At 40.1% G+C, this 26,554-nt stretch overlaps 1 protein-coding gene and 1 long non-coding RNA gene across 13 annotated transcripts in view; one reads left to right on the top strand and one right to left on the bottom strand.

Annotated features, from left to right (window-relative positions):
- Positions 1 to 14,886, bottom strand: part of Hectd2 (HECT domain E3 ubiquitin protein ligase 2) — a 67,010-nt gene extending 52,124 nt beyond the window's left edge. For 7 of the 12 annotated variants that reach the window (XR_003952783.1, XR_003952784.1, XR_001782583.2 and 4 more), the window contains exon 1: positions 14,097 to 14,410. Coding sequence is in view for 2 of the 12 variants with exons in the window: in NM_001163471.1 (NP_001156943.1) it covers positions 14,097 to 14,228 (132 nt within the window). In the remaining 10 variants the exon portion in view is untranslated. Of the gene's footprint in view, positions 1 to 14,096; positions 14,411 to 14,820 lie in introns of those variants that run through there. The other 5 variants (NM_001163471.1, NM_172637.3, XM_006526991.4 and 2 more) reach the window with 4 other exon arrangements.
- An 86-nt stretch (positions 14,887 to 14,972) lies between these two features.
- On the top strand, positions 14,973 to 16,087 carry Gm41838. The gene is made up of 2 exons (XR_877830.3): positions 14,973 to 15,160; positions 15,278 to 16,087. It is a non-coding gene; the product is annotated as a predicted gene, 41838 (long non-coding RNA).
- The last annotated feature ends 10,467 nt before the right edge of the window (positions 16,088 to 26,554 follow it).

The raw sequence follows: 26,554 nt of genomic DNA, 5'->3' as shown, positions 1-26,554 counted from the left end.
AATTCATATAAAATGATAAATCATTGAGTGTTGATTTTTCCAAAGCATTATAATTAAATTGTAGGTACACCAGGATTTCTAACCATATAGAGATCCTTAGGTATAGACCATAGAACATGCTTAAGAAGCTATCCACTAACATATTTTCCATCTCAACAACTCTAAAAATTCCTAAAACATTTAATTAATCTGTATTTTGTAAAAATAAAACATGAATTATAAAAAACAAAGTAAGAAGTAAGCTCAGTGCTGACTTCAGGCCTTTTCTTAGTTCTTGGATTCTTTTGACCCGTTGTCCCAAATCTTGAGACAAGGCCTCTATATATCCCTGGTGGCCTAAACTTGCTCTATAGCTTAGTGTGGCCTTGACCTGTCTCAGCCTCTCCAATGCTAAGATCACCGATCTATACCACATGCCCCACTTTTCAGTTCCCAGAATCTTGAGAAAAGTAGTTAACTTACTTCTTAACTCACACTGTGTGCCCATGTAAACGTGTGCCGTGCTGCACAAGTGGAGGTCAGAGGGCAACCTCAGAGAAGCTGCCCTCTCCTTCTACCATGTAGATCCTAGTGACTGAACTCAGGTCATCAATCTCAGTGGCAAGCACCTTTACCCAGTGAGGCATCTTTCCAGCCCAACATCTCTTTTTAATCTAATGATAGTTTACTTTCATAGTAAATGAAGAGGTTCTTTTTTCACTTCTTTATTTAGTCGCCAGATTGATTCCATTTACTCTTTTAGAAACAACTCATACATAATATAGCAGATATATTTTTGCTCACCAAATATTCGTGTGTTCTCTCCATATTTGCTTCCCTTTTACAGAGTCATCTGATTAACTCTGATAGGCTAGAAGTAGAAATCACATCTCTAAGTTCTGGAAAGGAGTGATGACACATTTAAGACTGGTGGGGAAAATCCCAGCTCCTGCTGTTCTCTGCACTAACAATGACAGATGCTAAGAGCTCAGGTTCTGGACTGTTCATGAGCTTGGGTCTAGAGTGATAGATTATATAAAGCAGACCCTCTCCTGACCCACAGGCTATATACACTAACAACAGCAAAACCTTTTAGATCTTTTAAACACTGGAATTGGGCTGTGTAACTGAAACAACAACTCATAACAACTCTGTTCCATGTTTTATTTTTCTGTAAAGCCAATCACTTTTGTTAAATCTTACAATGTATTTAAACTACTCCAGAGAAAGTAACTGTCCTTATATTGTCCATTATGCTGCACTAGAGTCCTTACACATTACAGGGCTTGACATAACTTGTGCACAGGCCCTAAATCTACTTGTGTTTTTCTTTTTAAAAGGTTATTCGTATTGGAGGCTGAAGAGATGGCTCAGAAGTTTAAAGAGCACTGACTGCTCTTCCAGAGGTCCTGAGTTCAATTCCCAGCAACCACATAGTGGCTCACAACCATCTGTAATGGGGTCCAATGCCCTCTTCTGGTGTCTGAAGACAGCTACAGTGTACTCATAAGTATAAAACAAATAAATCTTTTTTTTTAAAAAAGGTTATTAGTATTAAAAGGGCCTAAAGAAAATGAATTCCAGATACTATACACATAGTATTTAAGTGTCTGGATTTAAGTGACTTTTGGAAATCAGTTAATTCCTATTTCACAGGTAAGGACAGTGGAGTCACTTGAGAGTCATAAAAGTCGGCAGCTGACAAGTAACAGAAGGGTGATGGCTGGGCTGAGGAAATGGCTCAGCCATACAGTAGACTTAAATTTGATTCTCATGTTAGTACATGCTTTTAATCCTAGCATTGAGGAGGTGGACACAGGCAGGTCTCTGGAATTTGCTGGCCAAACTCCAGATCAGTTGAGAGAGACCCTGCCTTGAAAACACAAAGGTGGGAAGTGTAGAAAATGCCTCAAAAGTTGTCCACTGACTTCCACTGCATGTGTATACATGTGCACACATGTACACACTTGAACTTGCACACACATGTGTACCCAAACACACAAAAAATGTGCACACATGCACACAGGCTTTGCCCAAAATGAAATCAGACATGAGAATCTGCAGAATATACCTCCACAAGTACACTGATGCAATTTTCTTATATGCAATATCTTTGGCTGCTCATTGACTTTGCTAATGTTATTTGGTTTTGCTGCTTAGTGAATCCCAAGTTAATATTTCTGTGTTAGATTTAGTGAAGAGAACACTATTTATAAAAAGGTCAACATATCTGGACTGAGAAGATGCCTCAGTTGGTAAAGTGTTTGATGCATAAGCAGGAGAACTGGGGTTTGTATCCAGACACCCAGGTAATTGACCAGTCTAGCTAAGTGGTGAGGGGAGACCTTTTCTTACAAACTAACATGGAGAACAAATGAGGACGTGTAGCAGGAATGGCAGGGCTGCTTCAACACCCAAGAACACAGACATCAAAAATCTGCACTTCATTATGTAACTGAAAATATAGGCTTTAATAGATATGGGAAAGGAATCAGCAGTCTCAGAATCATAGGCATACACATTAAAGGTTAGAACTACAAAGAATAATTACTCAAATTACTTGTTGTAAAAACATACTAGAACAAATCATTTGTTGAGTGGTTGTATACCCTCTTCTACTATATTTGATACTTTACTACATTAAAACGTTCTTATGATATAGGTACTTGTGGTGGCTTCTCTTGGTTGCCAACTTGACACATGTAGAAAAGAACTTCAGCTGAAGTACTGCCTCCATCAGATTGGTCTGTGAGCACATCTATGATGCATTTCCTTGATTGCTAATTAATGCAGAGGGCTCAGCCTACTGTGAGGAGTGCTATCCCTAGGCAGGTGGGAGTGAGCTGTTCAAGGGAAAGAGCTGAACATGCTCCTGGGAACGCCAGTAAGGCGGTTCCTCCATAGTTTCTGTTCCAGGTTCCTTCCTGTCTGTGTTCCTAACTGGTTTGCACTGATGATGGGCTATAAGACATAACAAACCTTTTCCTCTCCCAACTTGTTTATGGAGTTTATCATAGCAACAGCAAAGCAGACTAGAACAATACCTACACTTCACTGTACAGATGAGGAACCTGAAATGCCATTCATTCTCAAGTTCACAGACCATGAGAATCAGTTAAAAATTCCACTCTAATGAGTATCAAGTCTATACCTGTAAATCACTACATCACAGACTCTCTAGCTACAGTAGCCTTCACAGAGGGAGACTTCCAATATCCTAACAATTTGGGGAAGACTTCCGGGTGTTTCTCTTCTCCCTTCCTTTACCCTGTCTTCATAAAAACAAAGCCTCTAGGAACACTGTTTAGTTCACTTGTGAGATTTTGAAATAATACTAAAATAATTAATTTAGTTAAATTGCTATGCAACTGCTAAAGAGAGAAACATAGTGTTGGAAGCTAAATTAATCCAATTCCAAGAAATGAAACCTGAGCTGATCTAGTTGAAACAGCCTGGCTAGCCAAGGACAAAATGGAAAGCAGTACTTCCAGCCTAAGTCTGATGCACAGTGAGGATGAAGAAACTGTCCAGTAAGTTATGCGAGAAATAGACAATGTAAAATGTTTCAAATTTCAAAAACCATCTTGGCACCTCACTCTAAGTCAGAGGGCTTATTGGAAGAACATCTTAGGGTGATTTAGACAGATATACAGTTTGTGAGTAACTAGACAAGGAGCAAAGGCTCACTAACAAACATGTTTTATATGATAAATTAATTGGTGTTTTCTAATGGGGCTTTGTATACAGCAACAAACAATACAAGGGTAAAACTGTATGTGAGATACTATAGGAAGTAAAGAATAAGTGATGAAAGTAGGAAAATCCAGAAGAAAGCAGTGTATTAAAAACTGGGTGGGCTAGAGACATGATTCAGTAGTTAAGAGCACTGATTGCTCTTCCAAAGAACCAGTATTGATTCCCAATACCCACGTGGCAGCTTACAACCATCTGTATGTAACCCCAGTTCCAAGGGATCTGACACTCTCTTCTGGCCTCCATGAATACCAGGCAAACACATGGTGCACAGACATTCATGCATGCATAAAACCTATACACATAAGCTAATTTAAAAGAAAAAGAAAACTGAGGAAGTTATAAAGATTCAAGAATATGAAACAATTGAGAGTGTGTCTATCTCAATGATTACAAAATCTTCAAACAGATTCAATGGAATGGAATGGCAGAAATCATGTGAATGAACTGACAAATGAATGGGAAGCTAGAGAATGAAGGCAGTGACAAGAACTCCCAATACACTTGGCTAAAGTTAGGGGCTAGGGTGGGCGTGGGGGGATGGAGACAGAAAAGTTAAAGAATATTACACCTTCTTAAACTTAAGACTACAACTGACTTGCAGGGTTTTCAGTCTTCTTAACTGGAGTTCTACAGTTGAATACTAGAGATGAAGTCTTGGAATACGGCCAGCCTGCAAACAGTGGGCTGTATGTGTTGAAGAATAGACAGTAGGAGGATACTCAACCAGCTGTTACAGATTGAAGCACAAAGAACTGGGGGTTGGAGGGGGCAGGGAATTGAACTTTAACAGCTCATTGAGAGAAAAATACACTCAAAACACTTCAACCTAGCACACTAAGTAATAGAATTCATTCCCTGGGCAGAGATTGCCCAGAAATTTATTAGAAAGTTCAATATTTCAAGCAGCAGCAAAGTTTTATGTAGTAATTACACTAAAATTTATTTTGCTAATACATTAGGGCCTCCATAGTTTTCTGATCATATAAATATGTATGTAATATGTAAGATTATAGTATTAAATAATCTTAAAAAGTTAAATACAAAAATATTTAGAATACCTGTTCCACTTGTAATAACATGTAATCATATATTTTCAAGCTTATTTTCTTTGAATATTTGAATTACCACTTTCAAAATTTACTGAGGAACAGTATCTGAGTCAAATTTCTAATTTCTTAAATCATATTTTTCTTTTATACACCAGAGAAGGGGTATTCAGTTTTCATTAAGTGCCAATTTCTGTTGTATACAAAATTTTAGTACAATTTACTTTGATTATCCTCCATCCTCCAAAACTGCTTTAGAAGATAGACATTTCTGTTTACACTCTAACGCAATACCTGATAAAGGTATAATTGCCTCTGTTCCATCACACAATGCTATAAGATGGTAACATCTCCCCCCATCTTACAGTCTCTGAAATAAAATATTTTAAATTGAATTTCTAGTGTCTACAAAATCCAACCTTCAGCCTCAAGGAATCAGGGTGGACTACCTATACCTATGATGAGTATAAAAACTACTTTTACAAAAGAATAAATGATTTCCTGAGGTATTCAGTAAAGGCTATTATGTCAAATGAGTAGTGTCTTTATGTTTTAAATTAAAATAAGCAATCCTTAAGATCTCTTGCTTTGTCAATTTCTAAAATAAACTCTCCTAGTTACCAGTCAGGATCATATGAGACATAAGACCTCAAGTGCATTTAGAGTCTGTTGAAGAATTATTTCAGATCTTGAAACCAGGCAAAAATATGCTCTTTTCCCACAGCTAAGATGCTAGATCCAAAGTACTAATTTTACAATCTTCCTTTAAAATATGGAGTCAGCTACTCTTAAGTTGTAAACGTTCTTCTTAAGCTAAATAGCATCAGCACAAAGTAAAATTTTAGTATGAACCATATCTTTTAAAGGATACTAAGAAATAAAGATAACATTCTTTGAAATAATTTTTATTATTACCTAATTGGCACAAGGTAGTTTACTTTCATCTTAACAAGACTCTAAGCCCAAAATAACATTATTTTCCACTATAAAGGTCAATTAATGCAATTAATCTAGAGACACCTGATAACTGACCATCAGTACTGAAGCACTGAGCTCCAGTGTTCACTGACCATCAGAAAGTAAGGCTCTCTGAGATATATTCATTCACTTCAGAACACACACACACACACACACACACACACACACACACACACACAAGCACTGAAGCTTCAGCAAGATACTTTTTTTAGGCTTTAGGTTTGTGTGTACCTCTGTGCATAGGTGTGTACACATTTGTGCAAGTATACCAAGACAAGAAGAGAGCATCAGATCCTCTGGAGCTGGAGTCATAGGAAACTGTGAGCCATCTGACTTGGATGCTGGGAAATGAATTCCAGTCCTCTGGAAGAGCAATAAGTGCTCTTAACCACTGAGCCATCTCTCCAGACCCAAACACTCCTTTTAGAATAAGGTCATAATTCTACATCTAATTATTAAGAATCATGTTGTTCTTTAATAAAAGCATATGAATTAACTTCAAATTAACTACTGTACCTCTTATAACAACTTCAAGAATGATTTTTCAATTCAGCCTAATTAGTAAAATTTCTATTAATTTTATATTTAAATCATACATTCAAATGTATTCATTCCAGTCTGTGATCTGCACACCTGCCCTCCTGGTACTGGGGATGGAACATCATTTTGTGCATGCTAGCAAAGTGCTCTACCATTGGGCTACATGCCCCCCAGCACAACTCTACTCATCCTAAACAATATTTTAACTGTGCCACACTGATCTCTCTTAATGTTGGGATAACAACTTAAAACAACTAGTTATTTATACAAGGCTCACCATAAAACATTTTATCCAGTGCTGGAGAGTTGGCTCAATGGTCAAAGGGCACTTGTTGTTCTTGTTGAAGACCCAGGTCCGATTCCTACCACCACATTGAGGCTTACCACCTCCTTAGGAGAGCACATAAATGGTGTACAAATGCAGACACATAAAATAATAGAATAAAAGACACAAAAATATTTTTAATTCAATTATTCTTTAATTAAAAAATTTTATTAGATATTTTCTTTATTTACATTTCAAATGTTATCCCCTTTCCTGGTTTCCCCTCTGAAAACCCCCTATCCCCTATGTGCTCTCCCCTTCCCCTGCTCACCAACCCACCCACTCCTGCTTCCCTGGCCTGGCATTCCCCTACACAGGAGCATTGAGCCTTCACAGGACCAAGGGCCTCTCCTCCCACTGATGATCAACAAGGCCATCCTCTGCTACATATGCAGCTAGAGCCATGTGTACTCTTTGCTTGGTGGTTTAGTTCCTGGGACCTCTGGGGGTACTGGTTGGTTCATACTGTTGTTTCTCCTATGGGGTTGCAAACCCTTTCAACTCCTTCAGTCCTTTCTCTAGCTTCTCCATTGGGGACCCCGTGCTTAGTCCAATGTTTGGCTCCAAGCATCCACTTCTGTATATGTCAGGCTCTGGCAGAGCCTCTCAGGAGACAGCTATAATCAGGCTCCTGTCAGCAAGCACTTGTTGGCATCCACAATAGTGTCTGGGTTTGGTAACTATATATGGGATGGATCCCCAGGTGGGGCAGTCTCTGGATGGCCTATCCTTCACTCTCTGCTCCACACTTTGTCTCTGTAACTCCTCCCATGGGTATTTTGTTCCCCCTTCTAAGAAGGACTTTGTATCCACACTTTGGTCTTCCTTCTTCTTGAGCTTCACATGGTCTGTGAATTGTATCTTGGGTACTCCGAGCTTTTGGGCTAATATCCACTTATCAGTGAGTGCATACCATGTGCATTTTTGACAGAAAAATATTTTAAAACAAAAATTTAATCCATACATACGACTGTAATGCTAGAGATAAGTAGGTGAAAAACAGAAACCAAAGCTTCCCAGAGTCTTCTCAGCTCCACCCACTTCCTCATTCATCCACTGTTGATCTTTTTCTTCTCAACTCTAAAAATAAGCAAGTTAATTTTAAAATGCAACAGAGAAGTTGCTAATTTTGATAACACTAGGCTATATTCCCCTATGGGGCTATTTTTCTTCTTCAAGAAGAAATTCATCTAAATTCTTACACTGAGGAGTTCAGAGTGCAAGGCACCCTTAATTCTGTGTGGACTGGAACGAGACTGGAACGAGCTCGATCGGAAAAGGCGACAGGTACAGGTCTTGAGGCTTGATACAGAGGGCTGGTGAGAAAAAAGCCCAAATAATAGGAATAGCAAGGGCTGACTTATAATTTCTCACTACAGATGTAGCTTTTTCATGTGCATTATTCTAGATTCCATATCTATTATGTGAGGTAGGTATTAGTATTGTTTTCCTCATTTTATAGACAAAGAATTAAAAATAGCAAAGTGGTCTCACAGTTGACATTTTGGGGGCATTCTCTGGTTCACAATTTATAAGCATGTTTTTCTCCAATTGCTAAATATAGTCAAATTATTTGTGTTCTAAATCCTGAATTAAACATGAATGGGAGAATAAACAGATGTGCATTCTGGCCTTGCAGCCGAAAAAAAAAGAAAAGAAAAGAGTTGAGAGACTTTATGATCCACTCAAAATTAGACACCCAGAATATGTATTTATATAGCTACCAGCCTTCTTTTCTTAACTGAAAACTCTTTAAGTACTATTTTAATCTCTCTTTAAGAGGTTATTTTTACTTTATCAGATTGCTTTGCTTTATATAGAACTTAAAACTACATATTCATAACATTAAAACCAAATGATCATATATCTAGAATATATTTATTTGACATAATATTCCTACATTTGGAAAAAATTGAATTAATATATTGCTGGACCACATCCTCTTTTTCAAATTGGGATTATTGCTTTAGGTGGAGGCTCTTTGTGCCACATCTTGCCACCAGAGAGCGCTCAGAATTGGGGAGAGAATTTTGAAACAACCTTTGCAGCTCAGTATCATTTTACCCTTTGGCAATATACAAGAAATCTGATTCCCACATCTGTCCCAGAAGATGGGATAACACTCTATCCACGAGGTTGTTGTGTGGTTTTCTATTGTATTAACTGACTAAATGACACATGAAAAATGTATAGTACACAATATGCACTCAACAGTTATATTATTTACCTATGCTTTTTTGAAAAAGAGGAGAGACAGACAGACTGACTGATTGACTGACAGACTGACTCACTATGTAGTCTTGACTGTCCTACAGCTCAAGAGTCTGGTCTACCTTTATCTCCCAAAAGTGCTAGGCTGGAAGCATGGACCACTAGATCAGGTCATATGTATTTAAAAAATCTTAGTTTATTAAATTATGTAAGATACATTCACTATTATTTTTTCATTCTCTCCCTACATCACCTCATTTAGAATATGATAGACAAAATGCACAAAAGGTTACATATATAAGACTGTTCAAAATGCTAAGCTGTGCAGAGTTTAGGTAAACACACACACACACAACATTTTTTTAAAATGTTACTGGCTGGATTGTTTTATTTTAATATGCTTCCTCTTCCTCTTCTTCCTCCTCTTCCTCCTCTTCCTCCTTTTTCTGCCTTCTTTTTCCTTCCATCCTCTTCCTTCTCTTCTTCCTCTTCTTCTTCCTCCTGAGAAACTCTTTCTGGAACTGTCTTTTTTCCCCTGTATTAATCCTTCTATCTTTCATTACTGTCGCCGAGGTTCCACACTGTGTGGGTTCTTCTACTCTGTACAGTTAATCCTGTGGTCAACACTCCAGTGGGTGTGCTCACCATCTCAAGCATGAACCACAACCCTCCTTCCTTCACTTTCTTCCTCCTACTTCCTCCAGTTTAACTACACACTACCAACAACTTCATTATGTTGTTCCTCTATTCGAGGAATTCCAAAGGCTTCCCATTAACCACAGTGGAAATGTCCAACCTTCTCCAGCCCTCGAGCATCCTTACATAACTCCCACAAGTCCTCGGCAAGTTTCCATTGGGCTTGTTTTATTGTTACTTAATTTATTTTTCTCTTTAAGGCCTCTCAAGTTATTTTCCCCACTGTTTACATATTCCTTTCGCTCGTTCAGATTCTATCATTCCTTCAATGGCCAGCCAGCTTAAATAATTACCTTTACTTCAAGGCCTTTCTTCATGGCTCTGCACACACTGATCATCTCCATATTGCAAACTGTTTCTGTAGCTTATTGTGGCTTTTTCTGGGGAGGGGGGGAGTTCCAGTGGGCTTTTATTGAGATCAATTAACAAAAAGAGATAAGATTTTACCAACCATCTTTTCTGAACCATGTATAAACTCTGTAAGGACTCTGGTCCATAGACATGTACATACAACGTAACACATCCCAACAAAAACATACTACACACCCCCCTGAACATTTGCCAATTAAACAGAAAGCCAATTTTCCCTTTCCCCTAATTGTTTTCAAAATTTTAAGTTCCCACTGTTTAAAGTAGAACTAACTGGTCCTGTATAACTAGGAACATTAGAATTACTGTGGCTTTTACATACTGATTTGCTTGTTATCCATTAGCCCCAGATCACCGGAGGTGCGACATTCTGGCTAAGCCTTGTCTGTGTTTCTACCCCAGTTAGTGCAAAGCTAAGCATAACATATGTTCAGTGACTGGTAGCTCCATCATGGTCCAGAGGTTCCAGCAAGCCCATTCATACACAACACAAACTTGTCACTCTTGTCCTCTGCACACACCTTGTGTTTTCTCTTAAACGCTTCTACTGCCTACTTGGCACAGTTCCTCATCTTCTATTTGGGGGCAAGCTTCCCTTTGAATTCCAAACTAGGGATGGAAATGTAGCTCAGTGATAGAATGCATGTGCACAAAGCCCTGAGTTTGATCCTCAGCAAAATACACATGTACACACACATACATGCACACTCACGCATGTACACACACACAGTTTAAACTGATTTCACCTCCCTAGTTATATAAAATTTATCTTTTTTGAATCTATTTAATTCCTTGGTATAGTCAATTCCAGTGAGAACCTCTCTTTCCCATTCAGCCCATTAAATACTGAAGGAAGCAATAAAACTCGTCCCTACTTGCCACAGTTAATTCTGTCTCTCCTTTGTGTATTTTCTCCTTTATTTACCATGTTTTTCTAATATTTGTATTAAATCACTAATTTACATATTTGTCTCCATTTCAATCTGCCAGCCTTAGTGAATTCAGTATGTCTAATTTCCATCACCTGGGGCCTCTTGAGCATCTCTCACTGAGACACTTAAACAGCCATCCCTTTCACTAACCCCTGCACCCCATCTTTCATAGAACCACTTTGACAGCTATTGCTAAGCAGATTTGGGATGAGGGTGTAGTTTTAAAACACAGATTGCTGAGCTGTGCTCATAGCTTTTAATTCAGTACATTACAGCATCAGTGTTCACTCTTAGTTTTACCAAGAAGTTAAAAGAAAAATATGTCTCCAGTCTCAGAAATTCTGATTTAAAAAGCTTGCATTTGGGCCGGGCATGGTGGCGCACGCCTTTAATCCCAGCACTTGGGAGGCAGAGGCAGGTGGATTTCTGAGTTCGAGGCCAGCCTGGTCTACAGAGTGAGTTCCAGGAAGCCAGGGCTATACAGAGAAACCCTGTCCCGAAAAACCAAAAACCAAACAAACAAAAAAGCTTGCATTTAGGCCGTCATAGTGCTTCCCAGTTGATTTTTACTGTGCATCAGATTGAAAACTGGTATCTTAGGGTGGGATGTGAGTCAGGACCAACATCCTACCAAAGTAACTCTACAGTCAGTCTCGTTTGAGACCTGTGTCAGGAATCTTCTGAATGGAATTTGGCATAGAGGTAGTATCAGAATTTACAGTTTCTACCATTCTCTCTCCCATCATGGCACCCCTCTTTAAACATTCAGAATATAGCTTATATTTTTTGGCCTTATTAGGATCAGCATAATCTGACCTCTTCTTTATTTTCGTGAGCTGTCACTCTTACTTGTTTCTACACCGTCATAACCATGACACACTAATTTTCTGAGGGAAAAAACCCCACATGATTACAGGGCCACTTGAATTGAAATATAAACTCAAGTTGGAAGGGTGGAGCTATTAATTTGGGCAAAAAGGAAGAATCACTAAAAGGGTCCCCAAAGTTCCTGATGTCAATTAGGATACTAAACAAACCTTGAGTTCTGCTTAAGCCCTACAGAGTTCAGAAATAAACTAGGAGGCAATAAACTGTCTTTCTCTTTCCACCACATTCCATCAAGTCTTCCCCACTCTACTGGAGAATCCGGTCATCCCAGATGCCCTGGCTTTCCTCATCTTCAGATGTCAGCATTTTTTTTCCTTAGGCTTTTTATCATGATGCCTCAAAATTTCAGCTCTGAAAATCCTCTTGAAAAATATGCAATACATACTTGCATTTTCCTCTTAAAATTTCCATTGAAAAATCCAACAGCAGTATCAAGGTCAAAAGAAATTTTAAGGCACCACCAGAAACTGCCTCAGAATCCCAAGTTTTCTATTCCAAACTGTTTTTATCCTCCATGTTCAAAGATTTTTTAAAAATTCTTAAACTATAGGCTCTTTGACTAGTCTACATCCTGAAAAAGAGTGTCTTTGCAATTCACTTGGTAGCACAAATGTGGATGTGCCTTGAAATGCCATAAGGCAAGTAAGAGTTTTTAACCTTATTCCACTGAACAGAACAAACAATACATTGGCTACAGTTTTAGATACTACTGATGCCAGGAAATTGGCCAGGACTTCACTGTAGTTATTACATGTGGTAATACTTAAAAGGATTACTTTCTTAAAATCTGAAAAACTTGAAATTACTAAGACCTATGTGCTTCAGATAACAAATGTTAGACTTCCAGCCACACTGTATCAGCTTCTGTTAAGTTCCAAACCTTTCTTTCAGTTCCACTGAAATTATATGTAAATAATATTGATAAATAATAGACATTATTTGCTATATATAATATATTCTTCACTATATATAAATAATTTGGGGAAAGGTACTTGCTGTTAGACACTAAACTCATAACATTGCTTCTAAAAGCAGATGTTACATTTTCCCTCTTAATAACCACCTTAGGAAAAAACTGCCAAAGCATGGGGTGACAACCAACACCAGGTCACATGTATATGTGACCTCCATACACATATACCCATACTCACACGTATACACACACTAGACACATACCCAGACTTGAAACAAACAAACTACATTGGCATTAAGAAGTCCTACATAAAAAGCTGTGAAAACCCTGTGCACCAACAGACTACAATATGAATGACAAATTGCTTCAAAGCATCTCCCAAGGTAATTCCTAACTACAGCTGCAATTTACCAATCAGTTGTAGTTATCCTTTTAAAATGTGTGTCATTGCTGTCCAAATCTGCTGTGCTGACTTATGATAAAAGAGTTGTCTTTAACAATTTCCAGTTATTACAGGCTTCAGACATTTTTGAAAAACCTACCAAATCATAACATTATTCTGATACTAATACTTTATAAAGAAGAGTGAGCTATTTTAGTAAGTTCCTAGTCATTTAGGAGGGCGGCTTCTAGAAACTAATTGCAAGTAGAAATTTTTTTAAATGTATAATATTCCCCAAACTTTTACTATTTTGTCACGTACAGATGCGTTGACAAGTCATAATCTTTAAATACTTGAAAGCAAACTTGCCCAAAGTATTTAAATACTATGTCAAATAAAAATGTCAAAACCAGAAGTTAATCATAAAGCAACCAGACTCCCAACCACTAAGTACAAACAGGGGGAAGGGAGAGAGGGGATGATGTCCCATGACATCATTTGGCAGTATGGAGTTTGAAGGCTGAGAGCGCCTTCCAAATTAACCCTTGCAAAATCCAGCTGGGAAATTACCACGCTTATTAAGCTTGGATAGCCGAGTTTTAAAAGAAGAAAAAGCCTCGCTCCTTCAAATCACACGTCAGTACCGTATGAAAAAAATAAAAGCATCCAGGGAGGCAACTGCCTCCCACTACCCGGATAGCAACGGAAAGGTCAGAATTAGGAGGAAACTCCTCTCTGAGACTGTTCAACCCGAGGGGAGAAAGGACCGCAAAAGCGAAGGGAAGCGCTGCCTTGGCGCCCACAGGCAGGTTCTCCCACTCAGGGAAAACCTCCCTGACGCCCAACTGGCACCCATGCTCATCCAACAGAGGATGCCGACCCTCAGCAGAAAGTCGGGAGCCAGACCCCCCGAAAACAAGCAAACACCCAGCATCAGGCAGCGGACCCCACTCCCCGAGCGTGGAAGGCGCGGTTCCCAAGTGATGGCCGTTGCCCTCGAGGCGCAACTTCCCTGTTGTCCCCTCTCCAGGCCGCCTTCAACCCACCGCCCAGGGCGCCCCCCGGCCCCCGCCGCACCTACCGCGGCTGCGCCGGCCGTCACGATGGGCGGCAGCTTCTCGCGCTCCGGTTCTTTCCCCTTCCTCTCCTCCGGGGCGGCCGCGGCTACCGCCGGCGGCGCTCCGGGCGAGAGATCCCGAGCCGCCTCACTCATGTCTGGCCGGGCGGCTGAGGCGCGAGGCGGTGGCGGCGGCGGCAGCGGCGGCCGGACTGCAGCCGGGGCGGGCGCTGCTGCTGCTGCCGCGGCCGCGAGAGGGCTCCTTCCAACCGCCGCCGCCGCGCCGCCCCCGCCCCCGCGCGCGCCCGCGGCCCGTCGCGCGCCCGCGCGTGTGCGCGCGCCCCCGGGCTGGCCGCCAGGCTCCGCCGCCCACCCCCTGCGTGCGCCCGGCTCGCGCCCTCGGCCGCGCTCCGCTCCCGCGGGTCCGCCGGCCGGGGCTCAGACCGCGGCCCCGCGTCACGCGCGGGGACCGCTGAGGAGACGGCGCGGGGCGGGAGCTGGGGGGCGCCTGGTCGCCATGTTGGTCGCGGGCTGTGGTGGGAGGGCGACAGGCCTTGTAAAGGCTGTGACACGGATTCTAACCCTGGCTTTCCCTTCACCTGGAGTGGCAGGTGAGCCGGGGACCTTTGACCCAGCTGGTGGCCTTTGACCTTTAAACTCGCGCTCAGGAAGCGGACTCGGGGTCATGTCTGCCCCCTGATCTTTCCTCCAGTGCCTCCAGCGCCGGGGAGACTGGGAGACCGCTCACCTGAGCATCCTTATGACTAACTCTTTCCCCGTGTCCTCTCCTGGCCTCATCCTACGGGAGAAGCGCTTAGGGTCGGGAGAGGACAATGCGACACCGTGCTCCCCTCCCACACACACTCCAGGGCAGGACGGCCAGGCCACACTTTCCATTTCTGAGCCGCGGTCCCTCATGACTGCCAAGTCCGCCTCTCCCTTCCGTGCCCACGCGCCTACATTTTGCTCTCCCCGCCCCCCGCCGTCCTTCGTTCCCTCTAATCCCTTGTCCCCTTCCGTTTATAAGTTACAGATGGACAGATCCAAACTGCTGAGTAATCCATAATAAACCTCGTAATAAATTCTGGGTAAGAACGTTTAAAAAATTACTTTAAATCGTCATGTTAAAATATCCCCACCTCCACCACCCGACGACGACTTAGACAATTTCCTTTCTCCTCGCCCCCTCCTTTTCCTTTTATCAGTCTGCTGGAATGGCAGAGACACCTGCTGATGGAGGAGAAGGGAGAGAGGAAGTATTCACTGTACCACTTACTAAAAATAGAGAATTTCTCGACATTGAGGTCTTGGGATTTTTAGTTGAGACTTCGTTATTTTATTCATGGTGAAGTGAATTTTCTAATCCAAGAATACTCAGCTCCAAATACAAGAAGCAAGAATATCTCTGAAACAAATTCAGAGGGGATTTGGTGACTGTCATTTTATATAATTCAGAGTCCGCAGAACTAAATAAATAGTTACAGTTCTTCCTGGCATGAGGTTGTTTTTCAAGCCCAGAATTTGTAGCAAGCAATAAAGTGAATCGGATAGTGCCTACTGTATTACTTTGGAAATTATAAAGTTTGCTTCTATTTCTAGGAAGTATTTGTAGTTTTAATATAATTGCTGTCACCATCGTTTCTCTATTAATAACAAAAGGTGTACAATAAGTAGAATAAAGTAGCCAGGTATTTCATAATCTTTAGAGCCAAATGACACAGGCACTACTTTGCAACACCCTTTTCTGTCTCCTTTTTCTTGAATTTTTGTTTTTAGACCTCTCTTCTTAAATCTCCGGACTATCTCATAGACATCTGTTTTCTTTTAGCAGGCCAGCATGCTGAAAACTGGTAACAAACATTGTAAAACCAACCTTTCATTTTAAATACGATTCAAGATGTACCATGCTACTGTGTCTAGACTGGTAGAATAAATTCTGAAATGATGGTGGGTTATCTCTCCTATTGTCTACAACCAAATTTAGTAATTTGCTATTAAAATACTTGGATCAGAAACGAGTTGGATCGCATGCCTTATGCTTTCACTTTTCATGTGTGAGACAAAATAAAAGTGTGTCTGTACATCTAGTCACATTCAATAGAACAAAAATATTTAGATATTGGCAAAAAAACTGGCAAGTCAGAAGTGTTCATTTCTACTGCTCCAGACGAGATAAGGCAATGGAAACAAGCCCATTGGTTTATTCTGCTGGGAGCTCTATATAGGAAAGATAAGCATCATGATGAATTTGTTTCCACTTCCTACTAAATACATGATTCATAATGTACCACTTAAAGTCTCTTTCATACAAGCCCCGGGTAAGGACTGGGAGGTAGATGGGGGTGCTCTTGGTAAGCTAGAATGATAACTCTGGCAGAACTTGTAAGGCAACTGTCACGAAAAACTTTTTGTGTGTACCTACTGGATCTGGGGGTTGAGGGGAGTCAGACAGAGCTCTGGCTGCTATGCATAAAGATGTGCTGAAGACGCTTTTCAGTGACACCAAATGTAATGGTCAAGTGTGGGGACCTTTCTAAGTCCAGATGCAACTGGACTTGATCAATCAGGTTTTTCATCTGATTTAGGAAGGCAAAAGACCTAAAGGGGAACGGGGTGGCATGGGGCAATGAAATGGGATTTAGAGAGATTATATCCAAAGAGGAATGAATGGCAAAGATAAGAGTTGGAAGGCAATGGAAAGTCTAGCTGACAGAGCACCCCTTTAATTACACACAGTAATAATAGTGTACTGAACAACAGCAAAATTGGTTCTGAAAGAGCATTTAAGAATGGTTCCTAACCAATCATTATGATCATGTGGTCTATTTTAAATGTGTGCTTCAGACTTACTTTTAAGGTTCTATCACATTAATTTATCGCTTGATGTGCCATGTTGCACATGTGGAGGTCAGAAGGCAGCATGAGGCAGTTCTCTCATTCTGTTGTCTGAGTCCCTGAGGATGGAGCTCAGATGTGAAGCTGGGCAGCCAGCTCCTTAATCTAGTGAGCTATCTCATCAGCCTTGCGACACACTTTTTAAGGAAAGCGTCTTTTTCATATTCCAATTGAGTATTGGTCCTGAAGTAGTGAAGTCAATAAATATACTTCTTTTAACCGTGTTTGGCATACTTCCTTGGGTACAATGATTGTAACTTTTTGGAGAAAAATGCATCCAATCTGTTGCATTACAGAAGAAAGTGGAACACACTGGCCGTCAAAATGAAGCAAACACGCAGTTGTAGACAATAGGTTCTATTCAACTAGAGATGTTCTCTAAGACCCTGTTCACGACTTCTGTTTTTCACATACACAAAGATAGAGCATTTCTTACTTATTTTTATTAAAAACAAAAGCCAAAACTGTACCCAGATACTGTTTACACCTATACAACTCTTTCTTTAGAAGCTTCTAATGGTGGGATTATCATGAAAGAAAAATAAAAGAATGTGACATTTGGGGTGAAGGGTAAGAAGATGGAGAGGACCTGGGAGGAGTAGAAGCAGGGGAAAGAATATGACTAAAATATGTTATATAAAAAACGTATAATACAAATGTACGAAACAGACATCTATGGTAATAGAGAGTGGAACAGTGATGACTTAGGGGTAGAGGTCAGAGGATGCAGGGATGGAAAGGACAGAGTTGGAAGAGTGACAAAGCCATGTTCATAGTAGAAGACGGATTGACTTGCAACGGCCATATTCACTTCTGTGTGTGTGGGACCTTTATGTGAGCTGTATGATATGGAAATACGTTTCAAATGTATAAAACTGTTTAGAAAGACTGTAGTGCAGCAAATCAGAACAAAGAGAGGATGGAGTTTTGAAAAAAAAAGTATGCACTGTTGCATAGATCTAAGACTGAGGAATGTGGCGGTGATCGTCAAAATGCTGCAGTGATCGTCAAGTTTGGCACCTTAAAGCTGGATGCTCCTTGTCATGGACTCCTCAATGGTCCTTGTCATGGACTCCTCAATGCCCTTAATATCTTAAAGATTATGCTTTGTCTGCCTTAGGTCTTACCTTCAGTTTCTTACCTACTCTAATTGCCACCAGAATGACCTCTTAAAAAATATATAATTCTTTGCTGGTCCTTTGTTTAAAAATACTTCAATAGCCTTTCAGAGCCTTTACAATAAAAATCCAAACCCCCTGCTCTGGCATTCACCTGAATTCTTTGAAAAAAAAAAAGGGGATTTTCAGAATGCCCTAATTAGAGTCACTTTTTTTTTCTTCCTGCTTCCAGAACATATTGTACATATTTACTTGGCATTCACAGACCACATTGCGTCTTTGTTATTTGTTCCACAATAAATCCATGGAGAAGAGGGAAAGCGCCATGTCTAATTGCTCCTTGAATCCCCACCTGCAGGGAGCATACTATCTGGAGTGTGCTGTTGAAGTAACTCAATAAGCTCATATTAACGAAGCAAGATGTTTTTGTAACGAGGCTTGTAAAGGCACTCTGATACTATTCCCAAAGAAGAATTAGAAAAATACTCTGCATGATAGGTTACACTCATGTAGAGGATTTGACCCTAGTATTGCTACTATTTAATTTTAAATTGTATCAATTCATTTTGGAAACAAGTCTTGCTTCATAACCCAAGCTGCTCCAGAACTCACTCTGAAGATCAACCTGGTTATCAAACTTATGTTAATTTCCCTGTCTCTTGTTTCCCAAACACTGTAATAATAGGTATACACCACCCTGGTCTTGCTTCTTAAGCATCCCAATGGTAAGAACAAGGCTATCAAAAGAACTTTCCATAATGCTGGAAATGGCCCATATCTATACTGCTCCATGGAGCAACTACTAAGTTGGTTTCATATCTGAATAATTATGTGTGACTGGTGGTTCTAGGATGAGATCTCAATTACGAAAGAGTTCCTCCAAGTTAGTGGGCCTTGTCTAAACGGCTCCATGTTTAACCATATTCTTCCAAGTGTAGGCAAGCCAACCTTCATCAAAGGAGTGGAGACAGATCTAAAGGCTCTGACAAGTCCCAAGAAGCTAAATTACTCCTCCACTTTTGGGATGTCTTTTAAGATGTGTACTGTTTTCACAGGAGTGTGCATTTATGGCTAAAGCAAATTACATTTGACCATGTCTTACATTTGCTAATTCTTTGGAGAAATGATCTAAACTAAAAATATTAACAGCGGAAAATGTTGAGATGGTTGTGCCTGTTCTCAAGTTGATTTTGGTTACTTTCCTCATGCATGTGTATGTATGTGTACACGTGTGTACATGTGTGTACACATATTACAAATACTTAGTAGAGGGTTCTCCTTGAATACAGCATGTATTATTCTAATTGTCTTACCAGTATTTATCTGTATATATTGATCACTTCTAAATCTTAAACCTAATTTTACACTTGTTTTTTTTTTTTTTACTTGCAAGGGATAAAAACAACTATAAAATAATAAACGACAAATCAGAAGCACCCTGTACAGAGTGTGCCTATTTATAATTCTTTTGAGTTTAAAGAAATAAATACTCTAATGAAGGGTTAAATGGGGGGGGGGGGTCTGCTTCTGCTCTGCCATAGGGCTTGGGCCACCTCAAGCGGCACAATGCAGGAGTTTTGACTACGCTTACCCCATGCACTTACCCCACACTGGCACTGGTCCAGGCTATAGGAAGCTGTGGGACACTGCTGAGGGCTGGGAGAGCGAAGTCTGCAGTCTCAGGGACAGCTGGATCTGTCACAGCGGCCTCTCGACCTGCAGGGAAGCCAGGGTCATCTGGTTCTCAGGCTCTTGGGCACCCAGGCACTGCTGGGTGGCACTGAAGAGCTGAGAATGGAGTGGGGCCCATGGGCTGGATCTAGCTCAGGGCTGAAGGGAGAGCTCTGGCTGAGTATCTCAGGGATTGAGTCCTTGACTTGTTCAATGAGTGGCTTGGCTTGGTGGAGGCCCTGGCTGGGAGAACTGAGAGGCCTTCTGCAGGGAATTAGGCAGCCTGCTCTTTAGGCAAAGGCCTGTCCCATTACTCCCCATGGCAGATCCCCATGAAAAGAAGCAGTCCATGGTTTTTGACATTTATTGTCATGAATAAAAACTGTACCCCACTTCTCAGGGTGGGCCTGAGGTTAAATACCTTTTGCAGGAGGTATGTCTGGGAAGGAAAGCCTAATTGGCTAAGCCCTTCAGGTCTTTAGGTACCTCACTAAAATGGAGATCTGTCTTGAGGCTACGTAACCACAGGTCACGTCCTCTATCTGTGGAGGAGCTTGGGGCGTTGCCCCTATGTGACTGATGGTCACAAATCTATGGAGGGCAGCCTAGTGTCAGGAGCATGGCAAAATGCCTGCCATTCCTCAGGGTCACTGGGGTTTCCAGCCTGTACTTGGAACCAGGCTGCCTTTCACAGTCCTACATTCTAAGGTAGCAAAGACATCAAAATGGCAGCCATTGCTATTCCTTCTTCCTCTTGCCTTGTTAAGATGCTCATTTAAAACTGGTTTCTTCTCTGGACTTCCTTTTAGCTAGGGATGAGCATGTGATTTAATTCTGATCAATGAAATGTGTTTTAGTCTTTAGCGGGAGTCTGGAACATTGTTGAAACTGAAACTGCTATACCAGCTTTGACTGTTTGTATTTTCATTTCCTGTTATGCTATTCAATTAAGTCCTTACCTTGTTGAATGCCCTTCTCATCATTTGCCATTAAATATATTCCTATTGTTTTTAACATGTGTATGCATGTACATGAACACACACATACTTCACAAACACGTATACATGACCACACACACTCCACAAGTACATATATATACCACATAACACATATATAAGACACACCGATTTACACGCTCTGTATACATACAGATACATACACACTCCATGTATATACAAATGAACACACTCACAAACACAAGTTTTTCAATTTCATCTTGATTTAACCCAAACCGTTCAGTTTGTTAAATTTTGACTGATAAAACCTGTTTCAAGTCATGACTTTAGTTAAGTAAATCATCTTAATTGTATCCATGTTATAGCTCAGGAAAATCTAACAACCTTTATAAATCACTGAACTTCCATGTACAGAGTTAGAAAAGATGCCTATGAATTTTAACTCCATGCACTGGAAATAGCAAGCTGTGAAAAACTGACTTTAGTTCTATCTTTTGCAATTTTTAACTAGTTTATAGGGCTTTGGCAAAATTACTCTCCGAGTTAATTTCCTTACACTTGAATGGGTGTTGTGAAGAAAAATGAGAAACATACAAAAGGACTTAGAGAGGTAGGGTGCATTTTAATAACTGCACCTTAATGGGCACTGCTGGGTACCAGAGCCTGTGCTAAGCACCCTTAGCTGATTGGCAGTTTTATTCTCTTCAGAGTTCCATTTTAACAGGTATTGTTGTAGAAAATTCTTGTTTCCATTTTATAGATGAGAGAAATAAGAGGTCACATCTGGTATACCGTTTGTCCAGAGTCATCTTTTCACTCTCCAGTTCTATTGAAAAATAATTTATTGAGGCAAGGCTGATAGATAATCAGGCATTTAAATAAATATAATATGTTGTTTTGATATACATATGCATACATACACCTTGTGAAACAATTACCAGAAAATCCCCAAATTAGGGTAAGAGATGCCCAGGTACAGGAAGCATTTAGATTACTAAACAGGCAAGACCAAAAAAATAATCTCTTCATATTATAGTTTCATGTTAAAATATGAAATAGACAGGCAGAGAAAGCATACAGAACACTGTAAGAGAAACAGCAAGTCTCATGGAAAGGCAGACCCATTGGAATAACAATTGGCTTCTCACCAAAACAACTAACCAGTCGGGAGGACTCAGAGTGATGCAGTTTAAGCTCTAAAAGCCCAGGAAAGTGATGGCATAATTAAGGATGAAGAAAGTCTTTCCATGATAAGAGCAGGCTAATGGAAAGTGATCACCACTAGCAGCCACTACTGAAGGCACTTGAAGGAATCCTTCGGACTGAAGAGAAATATAAACATGCCTATGCTGTTACAGAAGAGAATAGACCATGCAAGGACAGCAATTAAGCAATTGAGGCCAAGGAAAACACAAAGCACCACAAAAAAAAAAAAAAAATCAACAAAATGACAGTAGTTAGTATAGGCCTTTCAATAATGATTCCAAATTAATGATCTCTTCTCTTCACCTAAAAGACACAGGCTGGTACCTTAGATTTAAAGCAGACTCTTATGACAGACTTCCTTGTGTCCTGTTAAGTAACTGAGTTCTAAGGGATGTTGAGAAGAATGGGTCCTGAAGTGTTTGGATCGACTTGTTATGCCAAGAAGCACACCTCATCACCTCATCATCAAAACTTGGAGCGATCTTGGCCTCAGAGGATGGGAAGAAGAGTATTCGAGGCAAAGAATAAGGGAACAAGGTTTCACTGTGAATAAGAGAACAAGATTTCACTGTTCTAATATCTACAAAAATGGATGTTAAACCACTTTTAGTCAAAAGATGTAAAGAAAGTCACTTCATGTTAATTAAGAGAGCAATCTACCACGGGGACATTATAATTTTAAACATATACACACCAAATACAGCTATCACAGAGTTAACCCAATGCAATAATTGTGGGTGACTTCCGTATATTCTCCAAAAGCTAAGTCATTCTGACAAATATTGAAGAAGAAATATGAATTCAATGATACTGTCATTCATATGGATCCAATAGACATCTAGGAAGAGTCCATCCAAACACTGAAGGATGCATATTCTTTTAGGCAGCTCACAAAATTTTTTAAAATACATAATAATAGTAATAATAATAATACATAAAGTATGTATCAACAAATCCATGAAAATTGAAGCAATTTTTATATTCTTTCTGATAGGATGGAATAAAACTAGAAATCAGCAGCAGGCTGGGCAGTGATGGCACACGCCTTTGATCCCAGCACTTGGGAGGCAGAGGCAGGCGGATTTCTGAGTTCGAGGCCAGCCTGGTCTACAGAGTGAGTTCCAGGACAGCCAGGGCTACACAGAGAAACCCTGTCTCAAAAAATCAAAACCAAACCAAAAAAAAAAAAAAAAAAAGAAAAAGAAAGAAAAAAAAGAAAAGAAGAGAAGAGAAAAGAAGAGAAAAGAAAGCAGCAGCAGGAGAAACTACAGGAGACACAGAAACGCATGATTACAAGACACGTTGCTAAATGGTGATTGGGCCATCAAATGAAACAGGAAGGACATTTTAAATTTTTCTTAGAATCAAATGATAACAAAAACACAGCAACCCAAATCTATGGATTCCTTGACAGCAGTCTTAAGAGACTTACATTTGAAAAATTTGATCTTAAATAAATAGCAGTGCGTCTTAAGCTCTTCAAAAAGCAATAACAAATCAAACCCCAAGCCAGTAGATGGAAAGAAGTCATTAAAGTCAAGAAAAATTTTAATGAAATGGAAATTTATAATGCAAAAAAAATCTATCTAAAAAAATCAAAGAGTTTGTTTATTGAACAGATACATAAGAAGCAAACCACTTACCCAAACTAAGCAAAAGGAGAGAGGAAAAAACCCTCAGATTAATGAAATTAACAGATGCCAATGAAATTCAGAAAACCATGGGACATACTTTTAAAACATATTCCACTAAATTTAGAAATGGATGATTTTTCTGCCAAAATTAAATGAAAGTAAGATAAATTAATTAAACAAACATATAGCAAGCAATGTGATTGAAGTGACAATCAAAGCATCTCCCAACCAAAAAAAGTCCAAGCTCAGATGGAGTCACCGCTGAAGTCTACCAGACATTTAAAGAACTATGGGTTGGTGAGCAGGGCACTTACAACTCTTATAGAGGTCTTGGGGTTAGTCCCCAGTGCCTATGGCAGTTTTACAATTGCCTGTAACTCCAGCTCCAGGGGATCTGAACTTAAGGACCTGCATGCATATGCATGCACACACACCCATACACATACACACACACCTACACATATCCACACAAACATGCACACACACGCACGATACACACCTACACATATCCACAGGAACATGCACACACACACACACACACACACACACACACATATCTACACATATCCACACGAACATACACACACATACACACACACACATGCATACACACCTACACATATCCACACGAACATGCACACACATACACAACCACACACACATGCACACAGAGAAGGCATTTAAAAAATGAAGAACAGCAATGCTTCTCAATTTATGTCTATGAAACAGAAAACCACAAAACCTTTTTTTTATATAAAGCTAGAATTACCAAGATACCTAAACCAGGCAAAGACACAACTACAAAAAATACCATGCATCAATCTCCCTGATGAACATAGATATAAAAGTTCTCATTAAAATGCAAACCAAATTCAAGAGCACATTAATCACCATGATCAAGTTGTCATCATTTTAGAAGCCCAGTGGTTTAACACATGCAAATCAAGAAACACAGTAAGTACATTGCACACAAACTACTGAGATCACATGGCTATCTCAATAGGAACACTAAAGTCTTTTTGACAAAATTTAACATATATTTCTTCAGGATAAGAGTCCGAGGAATCCAGGAATAGAGGAATATGTATCAACATAATAAAGGCTATATATGACAAACATAACCAACATTATACCGACAGAGGGGCACTCAGCATTTCCATTACAACCAGGAACAAGACAAGGTTTTCTGCTCTATCCACTTTTACTCAACACAGTTTTCAAAGCCTTAACTAGAGCAATAAGACTAGGAAACAAAAGAGATAAACAGGAAAAAAACCAAAGTATCCTTACTTACAGATAATATGATTCCATAGATAAGACACCCTAAAATTCCTCAAGAGAATGACACACATTTTAAGCAAAGTGACAGGATGCAAAATCCACGTCTAAAAAAAAGCAGTAATCTTTCAAATACTAATAACAAGCATGCTAAGGAATAACCAGGAAAATAGTCCCATCACAACTATAGAAAAAGGAAGGAAGGGAGGGAGGGAGGGAGGGAGGGAGGGAGGGAGGGAGGGAGGGAAGGAGGGAGGGAGGGAGGGAGGGAGGGAGGGAAGGAGGATAGGAAGGAGGGAATAGAGAAGAAAGAGAGGAAGGAAAAAAAATGAAGATCCTAGAATTAACAAAACCAAGGAAGTAAAAGACCTCTATAATGAAAACGTCATCATGCTGAAGAAAGAAGTTGAAGAAGATAGTGGAAGACTGAAGAACCTTGCATGCTCATGGATGTTTTCACTTAACAGGATCATTTTCAGTCCCATCCATTTTCCTGCAAGTGACAAGATTTCATTCTTCATAGTTAAACAAAATACTATCCTGTATGCATACCATAATGTTTTATTCATTCATCTTTTAAAGGACATCTAAGCTGAATCCGTGATTGCCTCACATCGTGATCTTTGAGAGTGTGAGTGTACTACCTGAGTGGCTAAAGAGTCAGAAGAGTGTAGTGGGTGCTGTGGTGTCTTCTCATTGGCTGTTTCTCCTTATCTTCCACACCCTCCTGCCGGGTTCTCCTCTGATGCAGAGAAAAGATGTTTTAGGAAAAGAAGTCTCCATGTTAAACGTGAGTGTGCTACTTATAGCCAATCAATGAAAGTCCATCTTTTATCCACAATGATTAATTTAAAGCTGGGGGTTTAACCCAACTCAAGTTAGCAAAGGCAAGGGAAGTATTTTCAGAACTTTTAAGGGAGAATGCTTCTTCGCATAGCGAACTTGGGAGAGAGAGGACAAGCTCTTCTCTCTCTCCCTCTCCTCCTCCCTCTTTCACCCAACCCTAGCCCCTGCGTGGAGGTTCCGGGGAATAAGCTCTGTGGAATAAAGTTGATGCCATTGATGGCAGCAAGAGAGAAAATAAAGAAGACTGGGTTTTCTTGTGTGATTCATGATCCACAGAACTTGACTGACTACATCACCTTCCTCATAAGAAATGGCCTTTATTGCTGTTATTATTATATATAGCCAAAAAAAGTCCTATTTTGGTTATCAACTTTGGGGGTTGGCCCAGGAATCCTTGTGTGACGTAAGCCCTAACAAGTGATTCTAGATGAGTTGGTAGTGAGCCCAGGGCCACGTATTTAGAGAAATCACATTTTCAGAGAGCAAAGGTACTTGTTTCATTAACTCAGTACTCTGAACTATTAAGTAAAATATGTAGGTTAACAAGAGTTTAACTAATCACATTTAATGAATTGTATTTTGACAGCTTAAGTCATTTGTCTATTATATATCTGCCAAAGATAAATGCTCTTGAAACCTAAAAATCATACATTTTCTGCCTTTCCATCATAAATGACTTCATCGCAGCAACAATGACACCAATTTTATGCCTTTTATGTGGCAAAGTAGAGAAAATGGGTCTTAAATAGTCATTACCCAGTAAAAGTGGAGCTGTCACCCCAAATAGTCAACAGTCAGAGCAGAGAGTTTAAACAAACCCAGCAGCTCCTATATTCTTCCCTACACATGAGCTAAGGGACTTAGCAGGGACATCAGCC

This window comes from Mus musculus, chromosome 19 (assembly GCF_000001635.26).
Source record: "Mus musculus strain C57BL/6J chromosome 19, GRCm38.p6 C57BL/6J".
Classification (NCBI taxonomy): domain Eukaryota; kingdom Metazoa; phylum Chordata; class Mammalia; order Rodentia; family Muridae; genus Mus; species Mus musculus.
Note: the sequence above shows the minus strand (reverse complement) of the source record. Positions and strands in the feature narration are given on the sequence as shown.